Genomic DNA, 20370 nt, shown 5'->3' on the forward strand with positions numbered 1-20370 from the left:
TCTTCCCGTGACATTTCACCACCTCAGTGTTTCTGTCTCACGCGCATTATCCCCAGATGTCAGATTTTTTTTTTTTTTTTTCCTTGAGGTGTTTATGGGATGTCAAAAAAAAAAAAAAAAAAAGCTGGGCGAATAGACTGGTAATGATGTAGGCAGCCAAACCAATTTAAATTTCTAGAAATACCTGAGATAACCAACATGTTTTTGGAATACAGTTTGTATGTACTGTTTTTTTATTACTGTACAATAAATTACAATCCAGGTGTTTTCACGTTCATTCCCACATTTTGTATTTTGGTCTGTTGGTTGAAAACATTCCCTTCTACACTGGTCTGGGATTTTCATGGAAATATTGACATGTTTTATAGGCACATACAGCACTGGTTTAACATATACACCGCCCCCATGTATCTCCATCTCTCTCACACCGTTCACACCAAGAAGCACTTGGCTGCAGGCAGATCTCTCATTCGCACTCTCCGTCTCTCAGTGGGTGTAGAGGGAGGCGGTGAAGACGATGTCCCTGCGGATGGCCAGGGACGCCTTCTCCATCTTGCTCCCCAGGACGGAGTCTCCCACGATGCGTGCGGCCTGTCGCACCTCCTTCAGCACCTCGTCCAGGCGCTGGATGCAGCGGACCACCGTGCCCTCCTGGACGTCCGTCAGCTGGGCGATCTCTGCGAACGGCTGTGATGAGGAGAGATGGTTTATGATGCAACACAAGCAGGAAAGGAGTTGAGGAGGGAATGTTTAGTAGCATATGTCCAGAGGGAATTCCAAAATTCTGTCTGAATGTGTCTTTATATTGAGTAAAAAGTATTTTAAACAATAAAACCATATACGTTTATAATAAAACAATATTAAGACAGAAAAAAATAGCCTAAACTCAAGCTTTGAGATCCTTTGCATTAACACTTGTTGAATATTCTGCATGCATTGTTATGAGGCCTCAAAATGAAGATACGGCATGCCTCAGGTCATCTGTAGCTTTATGCCAGCTCGCCTGAGATAGCATGAAGAGGCAGAGTTAAAGGACCTTTAGGGTTTAGTTGAGGAACTCACGGGATTTGTATTAAAGAGGCGGGCTCACAATCGATGCAGCAGCGGCCGAGATGTCCTGAATTCTATAATTCCCGTAATGCTTGACAGCATCACTTGTTAGACCTTCCCCGTCTGGTAAAAACCAAAGTCTTTCAAATTCCTGCCTCCAGTTTGTAACGCGGCCTTTGGAGAGCTCCTTTGAGAGCCACAGAACTGATCGAGGTGTGTGAAAATCGACGAGTGCCCCTTTTGTCATCCAGATTACACATTGCACGTTAACGCCAGGTGCAACAACACACAGTAAAACCTCACCATGCCTCTGGCCCAGCAGTACACCACCTCTGTCAGGCCGAACTTGAACTGGCCGACAAACTCCTCAGGTGTCTGTGGTATCCCACATTCCCTCTGCAGCTCTCCGATACGCTTGGCCACTGACAGCACCCGATTGATGCCCTGAAAGAAAAATACAAAGAGAGAGAGAGAGAGAGAGAGAGCGAGAGACAGAGACAGAGACAGAGAGAGAGAGAGAGAGAGAGAGAGAGAGAGAAACACGAAGTCAAGCCTAAAAGAGATTTCAGTAAGCAGCCCTTAAATGCATCACTCTCTCACCTCTTGGGGATGTTCAAGAAATCTGTTTTACAAACCGTACCGTGCCGCGTCCGCTCTCATGTCTACAGAGCTCGGGTCATCACTAATTCAGGCCCTCATAAAGCACTTTCATGTATCGGGGGCCGACCACGGCACACACTGACACAGCAGAGGCGTGTTCCACGAGAGACAGATGAGTGAATTACTAAGTGAGAGAGTGACCTGGATGAGTCAGGTGAAGTGCCCTTATTGTCCTTTCTGCAGGGAGAGTGTGTGTGTGTGTGTGTGTGTGTATGAGTCACCCACTGAGAAGGCAAGTCTGTACAGTATGTTAGTACACACACACGTCACGACTGTCACTTTAATATCCGGGCTTTTCACGGGATGCAAACGAGAATGAGCCACGTCCTCCTTACCTCCTGCAGTGTGCTGGTGATGTGCGGCTCCACCTGCGTCTTCTGCGTGAATACCAGACAGGACAGCAGGGCGGCGCTCTCCTCGGGCGCCAGCGGGCTCAGGACGTTCTCGAACAGCAGCTCGGTCAGCAGCAGCTCGTGGCAGCTGATCTGACAGGCCACGCGGCCCTTCAGCTGCACCGCCCCGCCGCTGTCGACGTACTGGAGGGACTGCAGCACCTGAGGCAGACCGGCGGGGAGACAAACCTCTTGAGTGCGCTCGTTCAGGATTAATCGAGATGCAATTGGAATGGCAAAAAAAAAAAAAACATTAAAAAGTTTGTAGGCCAGACTGAATCAAGTCCCATCTGCCACATCTCTTTGCTCAATTAATTCACACAAAAAAAAACATTTCTATCACAAAAATATGGTCAAGTCACAATTGCTTTTAAGATTAAATAAGATTAACCTTTAATAATGGAAACCTCGTCAGGCATTACCCCGAACATATTATAATGTGGAATATGGTCAGCAATATACCTGCTCAACATCAGTATGCTAGCATAGGCGCTTGAATCAATTTAGACTCTTTTTTTTTCTTACTCAAACCAAGGAGGTAAATTACTTCCAGATAAATCAGTTGATTAAACACTGCCACCTCATCTGGAGTCCCAACACTAGGGTAAAGTAATTCATCTAGGACTTTGTTGTAATATGTATTAGGGGTAAGCTAAAAGCCTAAATGCAGATGTTTTCAAATATAACTGAGATAATGAATAACTACTTCAGACATGTGACTCGAGTTCGATTTTCAATTTACAAAATAAAAACGCTACTATCCAGGACTAGAAAGCGACCTTATTTTGAAAGATAAAAAACACCCCGACAGAAACGGGTCAGGACAGCGAGTCGAACATCGAATCTCCAAACCTTGATCCTCTGGTGGTATTCAGGCAGCAGAGACAGAGACTGGTCCGACACCAGGAACAGCAGCCTGTCCAGCTCCTCCTCCACTTTCATCCTCTCCTCGACCCGAGCAAACTGACACACACACACACACACACACACACACACACACACACACACACACACACACACACACACACACACACACACACACACACACACACACACACACACACACACACACACACACACACACACACACACACACACACACACGTTACTAAACTTAAGTGTACAACAGCAGTACTGCAGCACTTGACCTGATTTCAGTGCAACAAAAACAAAATGCAAGACAGGAAACCATTGGCTATTGTACTCTCATTGACGGCACAGAGCTGTCTCTTGTTACATAAACCCACTGAGGCCAATTACTTTATGCTAACAGCTTGCATTGTACAGCACACTGCATTAACCACCACTTTAAAATACTAGCAGTGCTTCATAAGGACACAAGAACGTGTGAGAGGAGACAGTGATCCTGCAAATAAGAGCTTGTTATCTTGCAAAGTAGCGTGAGAGCTCTCGTGTGTGAGTGCGCGAGAAGGCTCAAACGGCACACTGCACCCGTGAGACTGTGATGAGCAGCAGCTATGAGCCTCTTTGGGTAATTATAGAACCCGCCGGCTCTGATTCTCGCATCTTATCTCCTAAACGAGGCTGCCATGGAAGACAGGAAGCACAAACGCGAGAAAGCAGAATTCTTGTGGCGGAGTTGGATGTTACGACTGTGAAACGAGAGGAGAAATGATGGAAGGATGAAGGGAAAGTGATGCTGTGAGAAATGAGAGGAGGCATCAAAAGGGGGTCGACTGTCTTATGTAAAGGGTGTGATGTTAATTAGCTGCATAAATATGCAATCGCTGCACAAAAGAATGAGATGTCTTTATCAAACCAACAGTGAAATGAAATGCCTCATCATCTGTCTGCATGACACACACCTGCTCTGCGAACGTGGGCGAGTGGATGCAGTTGAACTCTCTGAGGCTGGCCTGCAGCACGCGGAGCCTCATGGAGTCCTCCACCACGTCGACGCTCTTCAGCTGGAAGTCGTTCACGGGGTCGAGGGTCGCCATGCTGCTGGAGTTGGCCTCGGCCAATCGCAGGAGCTCCTGGGTCGCCGTGGAGATGGCTTGGCCGGGAGGGTCGAGCCTGAGGGACGAGAGGGTGAAGGAGGCGATGCAAAAAGAGGAGATAAGTCATATCTTTTTCTTTCCATAAGGGCTGCATAAAAGACTTAAAGCTGACCTGAGGAGTTTACTTGCAAACAAGCTCAAGTTATGTACACATTCAGTGTTTCACACCAAAATGCATTGTGTGTTTTTCCTAACTAAAGACATCAACCAAGCTCTCTCACACACCTGAATCGTGGCTGCTGCCTCTTGCTGTAGTTGTCGATGATCCTGTCCGGAATGACTTTGAGGGTTTTCACTGTGATGGCTGAGATGTCCTGAAGCTTCAACTTCTGCACCGTGTGGCTGCAAGGGCCTGACAAAAACAAGAAGGATCGCACATGCTTATACTTCTCCGTTGCGCTCACTGCACAACTACTCTCTAGAAGAAAAAAAATGGCTGAAATGTAAATGTGCTGCATGTCTGCCAACCAACCAACCTTCAGGTATGAAGAGCGCCGTGTTGTAGATGTGAGGCAAAGCGTTGTTGTTTGCTTTTCCTTCCTCTTCCTCGTTGCCCTTCTCGCAGATGACCAGAGCTGTGAAGGTGCGATTCACGGCGGCACTGGACACCTGGCATGGAGAGAAAGACAGGAGACGATGTCAAGGGACGGGTGTAGGAATCAGGAACATGCCCCACAGTCTGAGGACATGCAGGTTCGGTGATATCGAAACTCTAAACTCCCTGCAGGTGTGAAAGTATTTGTTTGTGTGCGTCAGCCCTGCGACAGACGGGTGATCCATTCGGCTTCTAATGTGGCCTTTCGCTCACTGCATGGTGGTCCCTGAGCACTCAGCATACTGGGTGTCATCTACTAGAGTGATTTAAATGGTTTTACATGAAATGTCATGTTTTCGTATGTTTAGAGACATAGAGAGTGATTTATTAATCTGCAAAAAAAAATCTCTGCTTCATATTCTGTCCTCAACACGTATCCCCTTTGCCCACATGTTCCTCGTCTGTTTGCTCTACTTTAATTTAAAGTTTCTTTAAAATAAATATCAGAGACACAAACCACAGAAAGAAAAGCTTCGTCGGGTAAGCTTCGGAGGATATACAGTTCTAGTTGTCGGATTGCTTTTAGAAAAGAAAACATACAAAGGATTGCCACTAAAATGAAATTCTAATTATTTAGAGGCGACAGAATTGAACAGTCTGATTAATATCGTTCAACATTTGTGACTCAACATTTAACGCAGCCATCATAGCCAGCTCTCCCCACATCCCTCAATAGGATTCAGCTGGCTAAATAAAGATTAAATAAATAAACTACTACTGGCTAGAAACTCTTTATTCATCAACATCAGTACTTCCGTGTATTTAACACCAGCTGAATGACAGTATGTTGAATTTAAACGTCCTTAAATAATAAATAAATGTAATTTCAGGCTTGAGTTTAGCACAGCTAGCTTCACTACTCCATCGATTCGCTTTGTAGGATTTTAGAAAACAGTTAAGACCTGTGTGTGAACATTGTGAGTAGTGTTACTGTGTTCATCTGCTGCTACTCATCAAGCCATCATGAAAACACACACACACACACACACACACACACACACACACACACACACACACACACACACACACACACACACACACACACACACACACACACACACACACACACACACACACACACACACACACACACACACACCTACCTGTAGGATAACTCCCAGGGCGTTGAGATGCTGCTTGTTGTTCACCAACACAACTCGACCCACAGACAGAGCTTTCAGCCCGTTGACGGACTCCAGAATAGCGCGCTGAAGCCGGAGACAGCAGGGAGGAAATGTAGCAAGCGGCAGATTGAAGCTGTATGAATATCATCTTTGTGTGTGTGTGGGTGTGTGTGTGTGTGTGTGTGTGTACCTGGAGGGCCTCGGTGGTGGTCCGTAGCTCCGTCACCGTGTGGTAGTAAGGCAACATGTCCGACAGCTGGCCTTCGGTGTCCAGAGGAGGCAGAGAAGACACCATCTGCTTCAGCTGGCTGATCCTCTTCTCTTGGGCCTACAGTGGGAGGAAGACGAGAAGAAAGACGGGAAGTTGTCACATATGTCGATTGTCGCGACTTAAAGACAGAAGAGCGACCCTTTTCCAACCGCATGTATAGTTTCTATGTTGCTAACTTACTTATATTTACTGTTACACGACAACACTTACACTTATGATCAAACCTGTGGCGTCCTGCACGTTACCTGAGTGTCCCTGTGGTTCTCGGAGAAGCTCCTCCTCATCATGTCGGTCATGCGTAGGGCTTCGACCCGCAGCAGGTTGAGGATCATCGTGTAGGTCAGTCTGAACTGGGACTGGAGGGTGGTAGGTTTACCCTGAGCAGGACAAGGAGGACGATGTCAAGAAACTAAAAAAGTGAGGAAACAACTAAAACTTCTGTAAAAACCATTCCTCTGAATCCATTTCCAGGATCAATTCATTGTTGGTTTTGGTCTTTAAATGGGAATATTAAATATGAACCAGATTTGTTTTTTAACCTTCCTAGATGATTGGGAAATAAATGAGCACCAGATGTATTCTAGACCAGGGATTCTTAACCTTTTTGACCTCGGGGCCCAACTTTTCAAGCACAAAGTGGCCCGGGGCCCATTCAAATATTAACACTGTATTAGTTTAACGAATTGATCTCACATGGTTTGATTTGTATTCAATGACTATATTAAATCCACTTACAGTTTAACAAGCAAAACCCTTGTCAAATAAATGAGATGATACAATGTGATGATCACAAAGACATTTATTCATCAAGTGTATGTAAACCTGCATACACAACAAGAAGCCCAACAGGCTAACAAATCATGGAACAAATCAAGCAATACAAGAACAAATTGAAAGGCTCAAGTCAGGCTTATTAACTCAAAAATAATCAATAATTAGATTTCACTAAAAGAAAGAAAAAATGAGGGACTCTCAAAAAATCTGAGAAAAAAATGGAAATTTGATAAATAATATGTGGTAATAACATAAATACATTCAAAATAATAAGTTTCAAATTAAATAAAACTATAAATAAAATTTGAATAAAGTGCAAATGAAAATATAGCCTCACGTGAACTCATATGTGTCCACCTCTTAATGAGACACTTGGGCCTGCCTCTCAGACACGATCAGATCCAGTCTGGGTGGAATGGGGGAAAGGCTCACTCTCAGAGTAGCCTCCAGTGTTGCTCTGAGTCTGTTTCGGGCTTTGGTCTTAGTTGTGGCCACACTGGAGAATCCTGATTCACACAGGTATGTGGTCGTGAATGGGAGAAGGTGTTTCACAGCCCTCAGTGCTAGACATGGGTACTCCTTTGAGACAGCAATCCAGAAGGAGCCCAGGTCCAGTTTGCCCCACTGCAACTTTAAAGTGCTGTCGGTGGAAACTTCCAGAAGCTGGGATTCCAGATGTGAGGGCAAAGCAACATCTTCTTCAGTGGGATCCACAGAAAATGGGTCCAAAATCCACATGTGTCCGTCTCTGGGATCCTCAGGAAAGTAGTCATCGAATTTCTCTGCCAGTTGTGAGAGGTGCTGAGAGACTGAGTCACTGATCTGCACCTGAGGAGAGTTTTCCAAAATGTCAGACAAAAGTGGAAACATGTCCATCCTCTTTTCCTGGGCCCTCTTTGTCCACAAAGCAAGTTTTTTTTGGAAAGCTTGAACTTTGTCTGCAACAACAAATATGTTGGTATTTCTCCCTTGAAGTGAGATGTTCAGCTGGTTCAGCAGTGAAAAAATGTCACAGAGGTAGGCAAGTTTAGCTGTGAACTTTGTGTCAGCATAGTAATGTGCCAGAGGAGATTTTTTCTCAGTGAGAAAAGAGAAGACCTCATTCCTCAGCTCAAACAAACGACTGAGGACCAGTCCTCTTGAGAGCCATCTCACCTCACTGTGATAGAGCAGCTGGACATGATCTGCTTCCATGTCCTCACAAAGCTTGGCAAAACATCTGGAGTTCACAGCTCTACTTTTAATGAAGTTGATGGTTTTCACACTCACATCCATCACCTCATGGAACTCTGGGGACATATTTTTATCTGCAAGGCTTTCACGGTGGAGAAAGCAGTGGGTCCATTTAGCTTCTGGTGCACGATCAAGTATCTGCTTGACGACGCCGTTATGCCTGCCGGTCATTGACGCTGCACCATCACTGCACACCCCAACACAGTTCTGCCAGTCCAGGCCGTTCTCAGTGAAGTAGTTATCCATGCAGCCGAAACATTCCTGAGCCGTAGCTCGTGTTGGTAGCTCTCCACAAAACAGTATGTCTTCGTGCAAACTACTGTCCCAGCGATAGCGAACAAAAACCAGCAGCAGTGCGGCATTCGTGACATCAGTGGACTCGTCTAGTTGCAAAGAGTAAAATGGGCTACTTTTTATTCTTTCCAGAAGCTGAAGCTTTATGTCTGAGGCCATGTCCGCGATACGGTGACTCACGGTGTCGTTTGAGTGGGATAGTCAGCAGCTTCTTTGCAGCAGCCTCCCCAATCATATCACGGCACATATCCACAGCGGCAGGCAGAACCAACTCCTCCGCTATGGTGAATGCTTTCTTACTTTGTGCCACACGTCTGGCTACGAGGTAGCTGGCTTTCAAAGCACATTTTGAGTTACCAGTCAGTGACACGACAGACAGTTTCTGCATTTGTAGCCCATTTTCCTTTCTCTTGAAAAATTCCACCGGCTTTCCCACGAGCGTTGGATGTTTCGTCGCTTGGTGTCGCTTTAGTTTCGAAGGCTTCAGTGCTTCGTTTGACAGCATTAGCTCACATTCCACACACTGAGCCCTCGGCTCTGCGTCGTTGCCTCCGTTCACAAAGCCGTACTTTATAAAGTCAGGATTGTACTTGCGCACACATTTATACTTTTGGGGGGGTATGGCACCACTGTCATCGTCATTTTTTCTTTTTAAAAACGTATCCATACCTTTCGCTACAGGCTAGCGGCTAGCTGAGTGTCTTCTTCTGCTTATTGCAGCTTGTTAAACAACTGACTGACGCATTACCGCCACCCGGTGGTGGGAAGCTATATCGTAACTGAGCGTCTCATGGATAACAGTGATATCTCTGGTGTCTTCAATTGATAACCTATGCGGTCCCGCGGCCCTCGCGGCCCACAGGTGAAAAACTGAAATTGCTTCGCGGCCCTCTAGGTGGCGCTCGCGGCCCACCATTGGGCCGCGGCCCACTGGTTAAGAATCACTGTTCTAGACCTTTTTAAACATCAACATTGTAAATGGGCCCCTTTGTATTTCCTGTTGTGTGTTAATGTTGTAGCTGACAGGAAGTAAACATGGACCAAAATGTTGCCTTTAGCAACAGAAAGGCAATGAAAAGGTCTGTAGCAGTCAGATAAAATAACTCTCACATTATACATTTACATTCAAGAGGATAAAAGCTTCTATCAGAGATGAAGGAGAATTATTCCTGTTGAAGAGCACATTGAAACCCAAACATTCCTCCCCAAGTGAAAGTGAGTTAAAATAGCCCACTCAACTCAATAACCCAGCATGCAACACTTTCATTGAAACACAGCGAAAATAAACAGCAGGCTCTGCTTTAAGAGATTATACATATTTGGAAATATTGACGTGCAGAAGGAGATTTATATAAATGATACTCATGTGGCAGGTGAATGTTGACACCCGGAGAGCCTCACCAGCATCATGACATGCAGATCTGCCATCTCGTGAACTCCGGCTTTACACAGAATGATGACGGTGCCCGTGGCGTCCAGACCTCTCCGGCCTGCTCTGCCCGCCATCTGAATGTACTCACCTGGAAGCGCAAGATCGGCACATAAAAGAGACATCGGCGCTGCGGTTTCTTTTCCCTCAACTCCGATTCATCCTCGGAGATGAAAGAGCATAATACATTTTCCCGCTCGGATTAAAGAGAGAGGCAACGCAGGCGGAGAACGGAGAGATCCAAACCTGGCAGCAGGTTTCTGAAGCCGGTGCCGTCGTGTTTCCTGATGCTGTCGAACACCACAGTCCTGGCGGGCATGTTCACTCCCATAGCAAACGTCTCGGTGGCAAACAGCACCTGGGAGGTGATGGGGAGATGCAGGAGGATTCTTTTAACCATCTGCAGTGTATTTGGAGCTTATGCTTGAAGTAACAGATAAACCGGTTTGCTATTATGAATTGTGTTTTTTGCAGTGCTAGTATCTGATGTCTTCTCTCCTTCTTGCTGTGGTTCTAATGTGACTCACCTTCACGAGACCTCGTGAGAAGAGCATCTCGATGACCTCCTTCAGTATCGGCAGGATCCCGCTGTGATGGACTGCTATTCCCCTCTTCAACAGGTCCCTCATGACCAAGATCTAACCAGGGCATTAGTAAGAGTTACCATCACATACTGTGATTGACTCTATTGTTAATGCTGCATTAAGGCTCTGTGTACTGTAGATACTGTAGAGCTGTTGTTATACTCGTGCTTCCTTCATTGATTGTTGCTTTAAATGACTGCTTGTTTGCACTTTGTGTAAAACACTTAGAGATTACTCATCATTTGGATGAATTAGATTCCGGTGTGAGATACAGACACTTCCTGGCATACAGGACGTGTTAATTGCAATAAACAAAATTGAAACTAAGTCAGTAAAACTAAGGAATACTGTCCTCTAGAGCTCTTTCTTTTAAGGTTTTTAGAGCTATTTCGTAAAAAGTGACAGAAGTGAGAACAGTGAGACTGAACCAACTGCAGTTCTGTGTGTTTTTATTTTTTACTACAAGCAACCCCTTTAACATTACATCTAGTAACTTGTTAAATTTGAATGGAATAAAAAGATATTGATGAGTGCAGCCTGAACCTCTATAGGTCACAGTGAGTAAGCACTCTGCAGAGCAATATTTTTGGCACACAGACAAATCCATAACACAATAGTTACCAGGTGCAGTGTACGTGATATTTAAAAAGATCATTTTCTCCTTCCCTTGAGATCAATAAATTGAACCAAAAGATCATTAAATATGAATATGTTAGAAACAAATTCTTCATCCCGTCATAATAAAATGAGCTCTTTACCTGAGGCAGCTGTCGGTCTCCTCCTCGGAGGCGACTCAGACTCTTCTGGAAGAAAGAGTGAATCTCGGCCTTTTCTATGGAGGTGGTCATGTCCATGGAGTCCAGCGAGCGGGCGTTGTCGTCACACCGCGTCCGCGAGAAGGTGAACGCGACCACCGGCGTCTGCTGCCGCTGGGACAGGAAGTGCAGGAGAGTGAGCCACACCGATCGGTCCTGGAGGGGGGGGGGAATGCAGAGAGGGATGAGAGCAGGAAGCTAGAGGGTGATGTTGTTGTCAGAGGAAATCAAGAAGCAGTGAGGTGACAGAAGCCAAAGGACGGGGATTACCTGACTAGCTGTGGTGTTGTGAGAAGTACTTTTCGCGCCAAACGATTGGGCGTGTTTGCTGGTGCGCTCCTTCTTGGCATTGACAGCTGCGTAGTACCTGAACGACAAACACAACTTCCTTTATGAGGAACAGCTTACTAGACCGAAATAACAAACCATCTACTGGAGCACCGCACAACTTTGTTCCCGTACCCTTTAGTGAGGAAGTTTCCTGTAGGGTCCAGCAGCAGGAACATCTCTTTCTGAGTCTTGGTGCTGTTTCCAGTGTACAGATAATGCTCCAAAGGCACAGGTCTCTTCATTGTGCTGATCACGTAGATATGCTTCTTCTTTATCCGACTAGGATTAACGAAGGAAAGTGTTCAAAGAGATACAAAAATGCAAATAAATATGGAGGAGCGTGGCTCCTAATATCAAGTGCGCCTACCCGATCCACTCGCTAAACTCCACAGCATTTGGCACCGTGGCGCTAAGGAGAATGATGCTGACGTGATCGGGGAGCATGATCAAAACCTCCTCCCACACGACTCCTCTCTGAGGGGAAAACGAAGGGGCGGCAAAAGAAGAGCGGAAAACAGTTACTCGTGACTTCAACGGGGAAATCGAATCAATGAAAGATTTGGACAGCGGCCCGGGTCGCTCCTGACCTCGGCGTCGTTGATGTAGTGAACCTCGTCAAAGATCACCCACTCCAAGTCCCGGATGACCTCTGAGCCGTTGTAAAGCATGGACCTGAAAGAGAGAAGTAAACCTAAAGGAAAAGCTATTTCAATTTGATTAGAAACAGGAAATTAATATCTATAATAAACAGCCCGAGTACCTGAGGATCTCAGTGGTCATGATGAGACACGAAGACTCTGGACTGAGCTGGACGTCGCCCGTCAGGAGGCCAACGTCTCCAAAGGTGGTTTTAAAGTCTCTGAACTTCTGATTGGACAGGGCTTTGATGGGAGAGGTGTAGATGGTCCTATTGAAAGGGGAAAAAGAAATGTTGACACCGTTGAGATACTTGGGAGTCTTACATTGTACATACTACATTCCTCACTGTTCATATCTCTATGTGGACAGAAAGTAAAACAACCTGAAGCCCTTCAGAATGACAGGTACGCAGCATAAACTTTATTTTTAGGAGCAGAGAACAACTCCTGTGCAAGTTTAAGGGTATACGCTCCACAATGGCTGTCACTGCAATTCTCCAAGCTCTTTATGTCATAGGATCCTTGAGAAATATTCCAGTAAAAACTTTACTGAAAGCGTGTTTAGCCGTGCAGCCACGCGCACAGCGAGGGCACGGGGATCGAAATTGATTTGCGCCGACAAATACACACCTCGTCATGTGTTGCTGTGAGAGGGCGATGGCGTATTCGGCCACCACTGTTTTGCCCGCTGATGTGTGCGCGGCTACAAACACGGAGTCGCGAGCCTCCAGCCTCAGCACGGCCTGCTTCTGGAAGACATCCAGCTCAAACGGCCACTGGAGCAAAGGTGGGGCGGAGAAACAGAGCAGTTGTCACAGGATTTTCCATGTGGTGATTCATCGCGTATGCCGAAAAACACAGAGACGACAAATGAATAGGGAGGGATGAGTTGATGTTTTGAAGATTGCACATATACAAAGAAACAGAGATGTTGTTAACAGGATGATTTCTAGAATACCAACCTTGAAAGCTGGGTTGGGGATGCGTTTATAGAAATCATCGCAGGGTGAGTTTATGTTGACAGGGACGGCCCACTTCTTATTCACCTCGGGGTTCTCTTTTGGCTTTGATTTCTCATCTTTTCCTCTCTCTGAGGGAGTCGAGGATGACACAACATCCTGAAGACAGAGGAGGAGAAACAGATCTCAGACGCCAGAGGCATAGTTGGAATTTAGGTGGAAACAGTGTACTGTGGTTCATAAAAAGACTGCATTACATTGTGATTGATTTTCAGTTTGCAAAAAAACCACTATGTTTCTGCATAACACTTTCGTCTCATGCAAACATCCAACAAGAACTTTGACTTTACATTTTCTGATAAATCGTATGATTTCAAGTTAAAAAAAACACACCACAAATATGTAAAACTGTCTGCGGCATCTCTACATTTGGATTATTACACACAGATTTTAGTTTTTTGTCTGAATTAGTTTGTTTTTGTTGACTGTATATTAATCTCTTTCTTATCCAAAAAACTAAACGAACTGCAGCACCTTGACTCCCAGGTCTTCAAGGCTGTTTGTTCTGGGTAGTTTGGGAGCGTCCTCGTTTTCTTTGCCCTCCTCCTTCTCCTCTGCCACAGGTTGCAAGTCAGTGATGTCATCCAATGTGGACAGGAGGGACATGAGGTTGACCTCCGCCTTTGCTATCTTGGCATCTTCAGGATACACATTTTTTCAAAAAAAGGAACATTATTATAATTACCGGTATCTTAAAAGCCCTGTAGAACTTGTTTTTTTGCATTAGAAAGTATGATATCTAACCTTTGTCAGTGAAGTCCATCCCAGCTTTAAGTCCAGGCGGGACTCTGAGTAAATCTACAAGAGAAAAATAACAAATTCAACCATAAAGAGCTGAAATAACAACAAAAGCCTTGTTTGAATACAATGCAAGTAAAACAAATAAACACCATTCTCAAAGTCTATGTCCTCCTCCAGATCAGATTTCTTCTTGATTTGGTCCAAAGTAAGCTCCTCCATTCCTCCTGTGAAGATAACCATCGCAACAAATATATTAAAAGACAAAGTGAAAACACCTCGCTTAAAATTACTGAAGACAAAATGCTTTGAATGAATCTGTCTCACCGGGGCGGAAGGGGTAGTTGGTGTTGCTCCCTCGAAGGCTCTCTGAAGGAGGCCCGGGCTGGCGTTGTAATGAAAGAGAGTTCTTTGCTGACAGGCCAGTGTTCTCCAGTAACATCTAGACATAGAAATAACACAATGGACAATGGCAATAAAAAATTGCAGCAAATAATCACAACTGAGAGGCTGGAGCAAGTATTCACTCAAAGAATGATTGAAACCATTACTTGATTCTCAATGTTCAGCTCTAGATGCTTCATCAACAGTTCAACAGTACAGTGTGTTTGTGAGCTACCTCTGTGAAGTCCAGCAGCATCCCTGTGGTTGGATCTCTGACAACAGAGATGCCGGAGTGAAGTGCAGACGGGGTGCAGTTGATTAGAGAGTCGACATTAACTTCTCTCTGAGTCACCCTGGTGAAGACGACGACACAACAGTTACATCTTCTTCAAATACATATGGTTGTTTAAATAAATCCTGTGAAACAAATTGAGTAACTCGGATCAATCAGCAATATCTGATTGAAAGTATCTCTTGTTATCAAAAACCTTCACTTTATCTGCTCAGGATTGGTTATAGTTGTGTTCTTAGTTGTTTTAACACCAGATGCTGCATGTTATTTTGAAGTCATCTGTGATATTTGTCTTGTGGCAGCTAATAACTTTCATATTTCCCCTCTACTTTCATCATCAAATTGATTCTAAGAGGTAACATTAAAGATGTTAGGTTAAAGTTGTGAAGATAAAAAGTTATTTAATAATGATAATTCACCTCTAAAATTTAATTGTTTCTGGAAAAGCAGGGAAATTCCAATTCATTTACGAATTTGCTAATTATTTATCAAATGGGTACAAAATTAAATTATACATTTTAAAATACAGTTTATGTACATTACATAGTCTACGATATCAAGTAGCATCAACCTGCATAGACTCTAAAGCACATTGGTGCGTATTCTCCAAATCCAATCAATTATTTAAACAGTCAAGTCGTTCACAAGCAATAATGAGATTGTTTACAGGAATACGTACTTGAGAAACTTCTGGAAGGCAAAGTCTGTGTCATGTATTGGAAGCCAGGCAGCGTCCTGTAAAAACTGTTTCTCTACCTCTCTCTCCAGGCTCAGGCTGGTGGGAGGAAGCCCATGCGGAAGCTGGAGGTGGATAGGATCAGATATTCAGCAACTTAATGAGTCGGCAGATGTGTACCATGTAACTGTTAAATCCCAGGTTTATATCACACATTCATTCAGGTACTTTTCCAACATGATTACTGTCAATTATCTACTGAAGTCTATTTTTTTTTAAAGTAGCTTATTAGTAATATTTTAGCACGCAGACAGATTTTTTTATAACCACAAAAGGTACAAACACATTTAGGTTACTTAGGAATAATAATATTAATAGAAATCATAATCATACTTAAATAATAATCTTAAATTACCTTTAACTGATGGTAACATTTACTCAAGTAATGCACTAAGTATTCTTCTGACATGCACAGACTAGAGGTATGAAAGCTCAGCAGTAAATTATATTACTGGATCAATAATACAGATGTTTTAATGTTGTTGGTCGAGATACAGTAACTTTAGCTACTTTGCATGCTATCTGCATCATATCTTATGAGCTCATTATATGTTTCGGACTAGTAACTACAGCTGTCAGTTGAATGTAGTAAAAAGTACAATAGTTCCCTCTGAAAAGTATTAGTACACAAAGTCAAGTGCATCAAAATGTACTTAATTGTTAAGTGTTTGAGTAAATGTACACAGTCATCCTGCTGTAGACTACTAACCGTGCTCTGTGGAGGTAACGGCTGGTCAGGTGACGGGTGTGTGATGAGCTCAAACCTGCCGGAGCATCCCATCTCCAGCAGGGCCAGCGGCAGGTCCGTGGGGCCCGCGGGGGGCACATCTGCAGAGACACAACACAAAAGAGTGTGAATGGACCAAACAAACACAACAGGGCTAATGCAGGGTGCAGCCAGGAAGATGCACCCAATGCACGCTAGAATGCTGACATAACTATTTAATTGACTGCATGTGGTCAAGAAATACTGCAAACACATTAATACATATATCGGGTAATTAGGTTAATATTTAATATAACACAAGCCATGAGGCTGCTGAGTGTAGCACTGATTGACAGCTACCCTAATAGCCACATATTCATACAACCTACAGCAGTGAGCGGCAGGATACGGCGCGTTTTAATACAAACACAAATATGCAAGATGGCTATTTATTTAAAGAGCCACAACTTACTTATTCTATCCATGTCCCCACTCCCAAATGAAAGCTAAAAGTTGCCCCCAACTGGTTCCTCCTTTCGCCTCGGAAGTTGACAGAATTAACAACCGGAAGTGGCTACGAAACTAGCGTTAGCTAAGCTAAGCTAGCTACGAGGGAAATAATACAAACTAAACTGTAAACGTGTCGTGAACGTTCACAAACTGTCTACAGTTTGTGTTCCATTGTTTTATTCTGGAGTGATCTCGTTTTGTGTGCGTTGCTAAATGTTTTTGTTGTTGATAAAAAAAAAATAACGCGACCAGCAGCCGCCACATCATATATACGCGACGGTGTTTTTGTTGAGACGCCTCTGTTTTAGTTTGGTGAGTGAATGATTTAGATAAAAGCTAATAACTGTTATACAAAGTAATTTCAAGATCCTACGCATTTTTTGTTATTTTGGTCGTCTGGTAGTTCACTTTTATGTGGTCTGCATTAACTAACTACTTGTATAGTCTCCTGGAAGGAAATCGTGTTTGGAGACCTTATTATTAGCCTACCGAGGCTAGCAGCTGTGAACCTGATAAAAGTACATTTTTAGTGCCTATTTTGTGTTACTACACCTGTATTTGTTACCAGCTGTTAATGCACTTGTCTGTATTGTAGCTGTTCTCACCATGGTGGTGTTTCCAAGTTCACTGACGGAGGAAGAAGAGGCTCTGCAGAAGAAATATGCAAAACTCAAGAAAAGGGTAAATCAATGGACGGTTGCTGTCTCGCCCTTTAATACTGTGGTAGACTTGTGTGTAAAGACGTGATTGTGTGACAATAACACATATATTTTAATGCCATGACATTTAGTGGCATTAACCCCATTTATGGAGTCCATATAGGACCACATTGAAATAAGTCAATTGAAATAAATATTGTCACTAAACTTTTTTTTACCCGTCTGTTCAGAAAAAGGCGCTGCTTGCCTTGAAGAAGCAGAGTTCAATTAACCAGACAAACCAGGGTGGATTGAAACGGAGTAAGTGCATTTGACTCTATTTAAATGTATTTGTGTACATCAGCATTTGTCTTTTCTCAGCTAACCGAAACACACCTGGTGTTTACTCATTCATATACACAATCACTTTAATTTATACAATGACTCTGATTGCATATACAAATATGTCCTGTTCTCAACAATCGAAGAAGGCAAATGAAAACAGAGTGACACAAGTAATCTCTACTTCACACTTTACTTCATAACAGCTTTGTCGGACCAGCCTGTTGTTGACACCGCAACGGCGACGGAGCAAGCGAAGATGCTGGTCAAGACGGGTGCCATCAGTGCCATTAAGTCAGAGAACAAGAACTCAGGCTTTAAACGCTCTCGAATGCTGGAAATTAAACTCAAGGTGAGCTGACATTCCTCAGACTGTGTTGTTTCAGCTGTTTTCTTGCTTTGTTTTGTTTGTTAATCTGTTTGATTGTTGCTCTTTATCTGCCACAGGACCCTGAGAAAGGCCAGATTCCTGCTTTCTTACCATTCCAAAGGAGTGTTTCTGCAGACGAAGAACAACCTGAGGTATAGTGGATATCAAACATGATAAACAGTTTGAAACATGGCTGCAAACATGACCCTCGAGTATCTGTAAAAACGAATCATAAAATGTTAAGGTCTTGTTGTGGCAGCTGATTATGACACATTCAAGCTTGTGTTTTCTAATCAAACTCAAAATACCTCATGTAGAATTTCTGTCAATGGTGAGTCCTCGTGTTAAAAAGGCACATTTGCATATTTCAAGGTCTGAAAATGACTATAGAGATTGAGAATACAGTTGTAGCGTTCTAAGATGCACTCAAATTGAAAACAAAAGCTTATTTTAATGTTGCCATATTTGTGCTTCTCCTAGTCTGGGAAAAGAGCCAACAGGAAGTCTCTTTATGAGAGGTAATGTCTGAAAAAACACAATGAATAAGCAAAACAAACTGTTGAATGCATTGACAGTCACTATCTGTGGCTGTAACAACATTTCACCTGTGTGCCCCGCTGCAGCTTTGTCAGCTCCAGCGACAGATACCGGGACGAGGAGGAGGGAGGCAGCACGACATCCAGCCGCGAAACGGACCGAGAAAGAGAGCGAGAGCCGGACAGAGAGCGGGAAAGAGACAGAGAACGAGACAGAGATAGAGATAGAGATAGAGATAGGGAAAGGGACAGAGACCGGGACCGGGACCGGGAAAGAGAAAGAGACCAAAGCAGAGAAAGGGATCGAGAAAGGGATCGTGAACGCGACAGTGAACGGGACAGAGAAAGAGACGCACCGTTCAGACGTGAGTGACCAACCAAGGAAACATCCTTACAGATTCAGTTATCAGTCGAGAAGAATGAAGTGCAGAGCCAAGTCATAATGTGGATGTAGTGTGGTGGTGCATGCCGGACCACAAGCATGATTTTTTTTCCTCCGTCTCCTATATTTTCATTCCCAGGGTCAGATTCCCACCCAGAGCAGAGAGGGGTGCGAAAGGGCAATACGGTGTACGTGTACGGCTCTGGGCTCAGCGAGGACAACCTGCGCTCTTCTTTCTCTCAACATGGAAGCATCATCGACCTCTCCATGGACAACCCACGCAAGTATGGAGTCATTTAACAGCTCTGTGGGAACATAGTGGTCATCTCTACCGACTGTTGTGATTGTGTTTCTGTCTTAGTACATACACTGGACTGTCTTCTCCTGCTTTATTTTAATTTTATGATACAATCATCACTTCTTTTCTTTTCTCTCTTTCCAGTTGTGCATTCATTACTTTCGAGAAGATGGAATCTGCAGACCAGGCTGTAGCTGAGGTTGGTGTTATCCTATATCAGAAAAAACTTCCAAAACATTTTAAAACTAAATATACGTGTAATATCAGCAACTCAGTCGACCACTACAAGTAGAATAAATTTATTTATTAAAGTGTTGCAACATGGTTTCTGCTTTTAACTCGTTTCATGTACATTTATTATTTCTAGTGGAGATGTGATATTGAGAAACTGCCAAATATAATAATCTGGGGAATGAATTAGCTCAGTTGTAAAATGTTTTTTTGATCAATTATTACTAGACTTAAGTATGATACCCATAAAGCTGTGTTTTTTTTATTTCTCAGTGAATACCGTCATTAGCTCCGCCCAATAAATCAAGTTATAATGAAATGAAACTTTTTTGTTTCTCAGTTGAACGGGGCCATGGTGGGAGACATTCACGTCAAAGTCAGCATCGCCAGGAAGCAGCCCATGCTGGATGCTGCCACCGGGAAATCAGTCTGGGCTTCGCTGGGTAAACGCAGAGCTCTCTATTGTTTGTGTAGACGTTGATCAGACTCTCGTGTGTCTGCTTAGTGCGGATTAACCTTCAGCAATGTCTCTTCTTTCACAGCTGTGCAGAACAGCACAAAAGGCTCCTACAGGGACAAGAGGAATCAAGTCGTGTACAGTGAAGATTTATTTTGACTGGAAAAAACTAAAAATGTTTTTATTTTGACATATAGCTTTTCACATTTTTGTTTTAATGGTAGCCTGCTGCTTAAAGTGTTTGTGTTGTCATCTGTTGTCAAGGTCGATAGGTGATGCTGCGTGGCTCATGAAACTAGAGATACTGTTTTGAACTCAATAAAAAGTTTTCATGCATTGTTTCCTTGAGTGAGATTTACATGAGCCTCGTATCAACAAGACACAGCAGGGACGCTTTGGAAAGTGAGTGTGTGAATCCTTAAAAATCCCACATTCAGAACAGATTTCCTGAACGTTTTGCAACAGAGGAACAAGTCACATTAGATGAGTCTGAAGACACGACTAACCTCTGTCTAATTAGT

At 43.7% G+C, this 20370-nt stretch overlaps 2 protein-coding genes across 2 annotated transcripts; one reads left to right on the forward strand and one right to left on the reverse strand.

Annotated features, from left to right (window-relative positions):
- Positions 1 to 246: 246 nt before the first annotated feature.
- Positions 247 to 16644, reverse strand: skic2 (SKI2 subunit of superkiller complex). The gene is made up of 29 exons (XM_079288721.1): positions 16558 to 16644; positions 16089 to 16207; positions 15323 to 15444; positions 14587 to 14704; positions 14295 to 14409; positions 14120 to 14194; positions 13974 to 14027; positions 13704 to 13867; positions 13173 to 13328; positions 12841 to 12986; positions 12333 to 12479; positions 12160 to 12244; positions 11940 to 12046; positions 11705 to 11851; positions 11513 to 11609; positions 11186 to 11398; positions 10371 to 10481; positions 10090 to 10201; positions 9816 to 9934; positions 6359 to 6490; positions 6033 to 6170; positions 5822 to 5926; positions 4600 to 4732; positions 4349 to 4475; positions 3929 to 4139; positions 2955 to 3065; positions 2046 to 2264; positions 1354 to 1494; positions 247 to 687 (listed from the first exon to the last, which is right to left on the reverse strand). Exons 1-29 carry the CDS (start codon positions 16568 to 16570, stop codon positions 487 to 489), a joined length of 3738 nt encoding a protein of 1245 aa, XP_079144847.1. The 5' UTR covers positions 16571 to 16644; the 3' UTR covers positions 247 to 486.
- Positions 16645 to 16777: 133 nt separating this feature from the next.
- nelfe (negative elongation factor complex member E) lies at positions 16778 to 20190 on the forward strand. Its single transcript, XM_079288729.1, has 11 exons — positions 16778 to 16907; positions 17191 to 17276; positions 17485 to 17554; positions 17782 to 17927; positions 18023 to 18097; positions 18426 to 18463; positions 18569 to 18846; positions 19003 to 19147; positions 19306 to 19360; positions 19733 to 19835; positions 19935 to 20190. Exons 2-11 carry the CDS (start codon positions 17202 to 17204, stop codon positions 20006 to 20008), a joined length of 1059 nt encoding a protein of 352 aa, XP_079144855.1. The 5' UTR covers positions 16778 to 16907; positions 17191 to 17201; the 3' UTR covers positions 20009 to 20190.
- The last annotated feature ends 180 nt before the right edge of the window (positions 20191 to 20370 follow it).

This window comes from Melanostigma gelatinosum (genome assembly GCF_949748355.1).
Source record: "Melanostigma gelatinosum genome assembly, chromosome: 17".
In the NCBI taxonomy this organism is placed as follows: domain Eukaryota; kingdom Metazoa; phylum Chordata; class Actinopteri; order Perciformes; family Zoarcidae; genus Melanostigma; species Melanostigma gelatinosum.